General features: G+C 29.5%; 2 protein-coding genes across 2 annotated transcripts in view; one reads left to right on the plus strand and one right to left on the minus strand.

Annotated features, from left to right (window-relative positions):
• LOC111457987 (40S ribosomal protein S18-like) overlaps positions 1–2,811 on the minus strand; it is a 16,626-nt gene extending 13,815 nt beyond the window's left edge. The window contains exon 1 of the mRNA XM_023100465.1: positions 2,801–2,811. Within this exon, the coding sequence (XP_022956233.1) occupies position 2,801 (1 nt within the window). The 5' untranslated portion in view covers positions 2,802–2,811. The remainder of the gene's footprint in view (positions 1–2,800) is intronic.
• A 502-nt stretch (positions 2,812–3,313) lies between these two features.
• LOC111458796 (S-adenosylmethionine carrier 1, chloroplastic/mitochondrial-like) overlaps positions 3,314–6,348 on the plus strand; it is a 6,185-nt gene continuing 3,150 nt past the window's right edge. The window contains exons 1-5 of the mRNA XM_023101617.1: positions 3,314–3,445; positions 4,533–4,640; positions 5,025–5,107; positions 5,529–5,605; positions 6,147–6,237. Coding sequence (XP_022957385.1) covers positions 3,430–3,445; positions 4,533–4,640; positions 5,025–5,107; positions 5,529–5,605; positions 6,147–6,237 — 375 coding nt within the window. The 5' untranslated portion in view covers positions 3,314–3,429. The remainder of the gene's footprint in view (positions 3,446–4,532; positions 4,641–5,024; positions 5,108–5,528; positions 5,606–6,146; positions 6,238–6,348) is intronic.

Raw genomic sequence — 6,348 nt, forward strand, 5'->3', positions numbered from 1 at the left:
TTTTTTTTTTTTTTTTTTTTTTCATTTTTAATAAACTTTATTATTATCATTTATTCCACAAAATTAGGGTGAATTTTAGTTTTTATAGTTTGGTCTTATATAATTTTAATAAATTTTACGAATTAGTGTAAATAACACTTTGTTTGCTTAAAAAAAAAAAATCACTTATTTTCTTATAATTTTACATTACCTTAAACTTTAATATATTCCATTAACATATAAACAAAATAAGAGGCATTAATACAAGATACATATTTACCGACTCTAAATTAAAAAAATTTAATTTATGAGAACTAAGTTAAAAAATTCTCAAAAAATCGTGATAAAATTATGATTTAGTCTTTTTTATATTTATCTATAAATTAATTGACCAGGAAGATATTTAATTTTAATTAAGAAAGCAAGTTAAATGAATTTTTAGAGTTTGAAAATATATATATATTTTTTTTAATAATTAAAGTTTAATGTGGTATTTGGAATGATTTTCAATCATGAATATGATTACATAGAATTATTTACAGATTTTTACTTAAAAAAAAATATATTCACTAATTTAAAATGGTAGAAGTGGAAATAAAAGTTACTTTTGGGAGTTCATGCTCATTGTATTTTATGTTATTATCGTTTTGTTAAATGGTAAATATTATTATGTTAAATTGTAAATTTATTAATAGAAATTTATTAGTAAACTATAAATATAAAAATATCTGGTAAATTCTTTAATTTGAATTTAGTATATAATATATTAAAAATAAATATTCATAAACTATTTTTTATATATATAACATTTCAAAAATTTTAATTATGAAAATTATGTCTTAGTCAGTTTTTAAAAAATAACAAATAGATAAAAAAAATTCATCCCACAAACTTGAAAATCCATAAATCCATAAATTAATATCTAATTAAACAATAAAGCTATAAGATTAAATAATCATAAAAACAAATCATTTGTCGCAAATCATTAGGCTAAAAAATGCCCGTATGATAATAATAAATAATAATGATATGATAATGGTAATTGATAGGTTCATTAAATAAAAAAATATTGAATATTTTTTATTTTTATCAATATTAAATTTATTGCCCATTATTAGTTTAAAATTATAATTTATCTAAACGTTTTAGATTATATACTTAACTATATTAATTTTCTTTGGATATTAAATTTAAAATTTATTATAATTATAAAACGAAATTTAGACCTTAAAATATATATATAAATGACTAATCCGCTCCCCCACCTAATAAGTTTGTCAAAATTATTTTATTAAATAATAAATTATAAATTCGAACATGATAATAATTTTTTCTATTTAAAATTTCTAATTTATAAAAATAATAAACATTTGATTATAATTTAAAATTTTAAGAATGTCATCTTTAATACAATATACTATTAACTTATTTAGTAAACATATAAATTTAATTTGTTAAATTCTTTTAAAATTTCATTTGTTTTCATATTATTTATTTTTTAGGTTTTTTAATAATTACAACCACAAAAATAATTTTTAGAAAATAAAGAACAAAGCCATAAAAAGATTATTTCGAACCATAAAAATATATTCATAATCTATACTAGAAAATATTTTCCAATTCAATATAAAAGGAGATCTAATTAATGTAAATAATTTTCTTAAAAAACTCTCACACTTTAAATAAGAAAAACGTGCAATTTTTTAAATAGGGTTCAGCAATTTTGTACAGAATATGTAAACTAAATTATAATAAAATAAAATAAAAGGGGAAATGGACGTGGCGCGTGGGTACGACGGGAGAAAAGGGCCGAAGCCAAACCATTACGTTCCCGTAGGTTGAAGTGGTCAGACGATACGATTGGTGACTCACTGTCGAAACGTGTCGTGATCTGAGACGAACACGTTGAGCCATTGGGTGTCTGTGACGGTGACCTATGAGATAAGTAAAGCGCACGAATAATGCCGGACCTCGTTTGGTTTCCTTTTCTATAAACTGCCAAGTGCTAAGAGCCAAACAAGACACTAATTTTTGTCGCGTAATTAAATAAAGTAAAAATTTATTTCCTTTTTCCCTTTGGATGTTTGGCTCAATTTTGGATCACGTGGAGTTTTCCCATTTAATCACGTGGGAACGAAATTTGAGCCAAATTTTCGAGGGATGTATGAATACTAATTAAAATCGCGACTAAATTATCAAAAATATATTTTATTTATTTTTTTAAATAGTAATTTTTTTTTTAATTTTAAAATTTTTCTGATTTTAATAATCCGTTAAAATGTTTGATAAAAAGCAACCTAATGGTTGGGCAGATTTTGGTCAAATTGTAGGTATATAATTTATTGTCAATAGTAATAAGATGCGTGAGTGTGAGCATAAATTTGAAGGTATAAATTTATTTATTTTTTATTTTTTTGTGTGTGAGATTTAGATAATTATTTTTGTATCAAACAACTGATGAGGTTCACTTGGACCAGAGAAAAAGGGCGATAGTCGGGGAAGCTGAGTTGTATGAGCCCTCGTGTATGCATTCACTGATCTAGTGAAGTTATTTCTATTGGGTTGTGCGTGGAGACTAGGTGCAAATCAATCCGAGTGACTTATTCTTCAAATGCAGGGCTAACTCAATGTGGTTTTAAAGCCGTGGATAGGCCAGCGGATCCTATAAATTCTTATCTAATTGGCAATAGGGATTCATTGTAAAACCTTACTGGCAACAAGATTCGTAGTAAAACTTTACTTTTATGTAATTGTTTACGGTACGTCAAAAATGAGTACTGAGTTTACACGACTCTCCACAATAGGCATAAGCTCTCATGACTTTACTCTGGGCTTCCTCGACAGACCTCGTACCAATGAAAATAGTATTTATTGATTATAAACCCATGATCATTATTTAGATTAACCGACGTGGGAGAGCTTATGTGTTTTTATGGGTGAATTTAATCATTTTTTTTGTTTGAATTTACACAAATATAATTTTGAAATAAATTAAATAATATTGTCTTATTAAATAAATAAATATAGATTTTATTTTGAAAACTATGATGGGAAACGTTTATATTAAAACTATGTATTTTTTCAAATTGAAATTTGAAGGAGAGGAATGAAATTAAAATAATAATGATTTTATTTTTTAAAATCCTACAATTTTAATTTTAATTTAGGTATTAATTTTTTTTTTTCAAGTAGGTAAAAATAATATTTTACGAAAAATTAATTATGATTAATTAGAAATAATAAAACAACATTCGATTTTAAAGCAAATACGCCCTTAGTATAAATATATGCAAATTTAAAAGCTAAAACATATCTTCTCTTTTTTCCTTTGAGAATTATTTTTGCTTCGTTAACGAGACGATGGACCGTGAAGCCGAAGAGTAGCTCTCCATCTTTATTTGAGTTGGATTTGGCGCGCCCAGTCTCCGCTCTCCGAAATCGGCAGCCAGAATGAGAGATTCTCCAGGTAATTTTCGACGGCATCCTCTTCTTCGATCTCTTTTCTTGTTTGATCTCAGTATCTTCTTTCTTGCTTTAAGAATTTGTGACGTTCATTAGCTACTCGTTATTGGTGGAAGCAAACGAGCAGCCATTGATTCTCGTCGTTGTCTGTCTCCTAGCAGGAATTTCACTACAGCAATTCATATTTGCTAACTTTTCGCTCTCATTCCTGTATTGATTTATCCATTTGGTGTTGTCGATGTCGTAACGAGATAGTATCGGTGGGGAGATTATTCTTCACTTCAATTTGTATCGCACCGCCAATTATCTAAAAGTTTAACGCGTTGTTGTTGTTGTTTTTTTTTTTTTTTTTTGTGAATTTTCCTTGGCATGAATAGGATGTATTTTTAATGTTTTTCTGGAACAATTTTGATGAACTTGAATTTCGTCGTGGTTGCTTAGAGAATGTAGACGACGAAATTAGCCGTGGAGTAGTGTAGTCAGTGTAGCACTGTTTAAGAAAGCGGTGTAGAAGTACTTTGTTATCTTTTGATAGGAATAGTACGACGTGAAGGAACTTCTACTTTACGGTAATATTGAAACGTAAAATTTCTTCCACGAACTCGGAATTCCTTGTTGAAGATTCTTTTACTGATCCGTATATTTCAGTTTGGAGCTCATTAGTTTCTCAGTTATTTTGGATTAGTCAACTGAGATTCAGACTCCTTCCTGCTGCATATCGTCAATTTTGGCTTGATTCTCGTCCATAGCTAAATTATTAATAATGCTCGTTAAAAGTTCGAGACATCTTGCTGCAGTTTCGTTGCTTCTGTTACTTAAAATGAGATTCAGAAGCCCATGCACTCTGTTGCTTAACCCGATCTAATCATGTCAGAACTTGTAGCTGATTTTGTATTTCGAATTAACTACTCGCCTGCAAGTAAATTCAATAATTTTTCAGCTTCGAGACTAGAAGCTTTGTAGACTTTTTGATTGCCTACGGCATTCATCTCTTTAAAGCTCCTACATTTTATCTAACTTTTGTATTATTTCGATTTAAATTCATCCTACTTTTGGTTCTGTCTTTAATGAAGAATTGATTTATTCTACAGATGTTTTGGTACACAAGATGAATGACGCTAATAATAAGGCCATCAAGGTTTCTACAACATTTAATGTCGGAGAGAATAAGGAGTTTGATTTTATACGTACCTTGTACGGTAGGTATTATTTTTTGAGAATTTTAGCTGATATTTTGTAAATGATATAATATTCTTTAACTAGTTCAGCTAAACTTAGGTTGATAGTATGAAGGCATTATTCATTTCAAACCCCTTGAAACACTATCTATGTGATGCAAATGACCTATTTAATCATCATGATTTTAGGCCCTTCGGTCTTCAAGGCTTCTAAAAGTTTGTTTCATCTACCACATTATCTCATACAACCACTAACAGCTTAAGTAACATTATATTGATCCCTTCTAATATCTTCGTTTGCAAATGTTTTTTGTTGCCAAAGATCTTGTTTGTCATGCTTGAAGTTTTCAAAGAGTGTTCCAATTTTATAGGATCTATGTTTGCCTTTGTTATGGGCTTTTGCAGAAGGTGCTATAGCTGGAGGTGCTGCTGGTCTCGTTGTAGAAGCTGCTCTATATCCAATTGATACCATAAAAACTCGTCTACAGGTAGCCTTATATGCGGGGGTTACTTCCAGTTGGACTGTGAATATCTTTTAGGCTCCTCTAGAACTTCCGAGCCTCAAATTTTTGGTCCCTACTGTTGTTCTAATTATTTCGTTCACTTAAAATTTTATGCCGTACTCTTATTTCGTCTATTCAAGCGCTCTGTTTCTTGGAGACTTATTTTTATTTTTATCTCAACCGAAACTATTTGTCCTGGAATGATTCACCATACACTCTCTACAATGGTATTTCTGAAGCATTTTATTCCCTTGCTCAAGTCATCATCCATGCCTGTCTGCTTATTTGATTATCTTATGCTCATTGAACCAACAATAGGGTTCTTCCTGCTTTGTTTAGTCATATGTTGGCTTTTGAACGTGTAGCAGCTGCAGATTTCTGAATTATACTAAAATGATTTTGATAGGCCGTTCGTGGAGGAGGGAAAATTGTACTCAAGGGACTTTATTCTGGATTGGCTGCAAATCTTGTTGGGATGTTACCGTGAGTGTACCTAACTCCCGATATTTTTCATCTTCTCGTCCGCTAGAATATTGGATAATGCAACTTTAGGGCTCAATTTTGGAATGGACATATGTATTTCTCAAATGTGATTTTGAATACAAAAGTTTGCGATATGAGAAACTGAAAAATTCATTAGTTTATATGAAAGACGAGTATGTTTCGTGTTTCAATGTCTTCTTTTTAACCTGATTTTCTTGTTATTTTTCCACAAACACCTTTAAATAATCTTTAATTTATTATTCTTATGTTGATATTATGGCCTGTAATGGCTATGCTTTTCAGCCATTTGATTGCCATTTTTTTTTAAAACATCTCTTGTTGCTTTCGGAATTTCTTACTATGGAACATTTTTTTGCTTAGTGTCCTATCTGTACTGAGTCGCTTACGGTTATAGTTCACCATTAGTTTATTCCAAGAGTTGTGTTAAAATTGTGAGAGTTGGTTCATAAATGCAGCAGTTATTCGTATTTCTCATCATATGACGTCTATGCTAAATGTTTGATAATTTCACTATTATCAGTGCCACTGCCATGTTTGTTGGTGTATATGAACCTACCAAACAGAAATTGCTGATATCTCTCCCTGAAAACCTCAATGCTTTAGCTCATTTGGTAAGATTCATCAACCAACCATGTTTCATCTCACATATCCATCGAGTTTGGCAGGTGTTCCCCTTTGGGTATTTTACTACTGCAAAAAAAAAAAAAAAAAAAAAAACCTCA

This window comes from Cucurbita moschata, unplaced genomic scaffold (genome assembly GCF_002738365.1).
Source record: "Cucurbita moschata cultivar Rifu unplaced genomic scaffold, Cmos_1.0 Cmo_Scf00002, whole genome shotgun sequence".
Taxonomy (NCBI): Eukaryota; Viridiplantae; Streptophyta; class Magnoliopsida; order Cucurbitales; family Cucurbitaceae; genus Cucurbita; species Cucurbita moschata.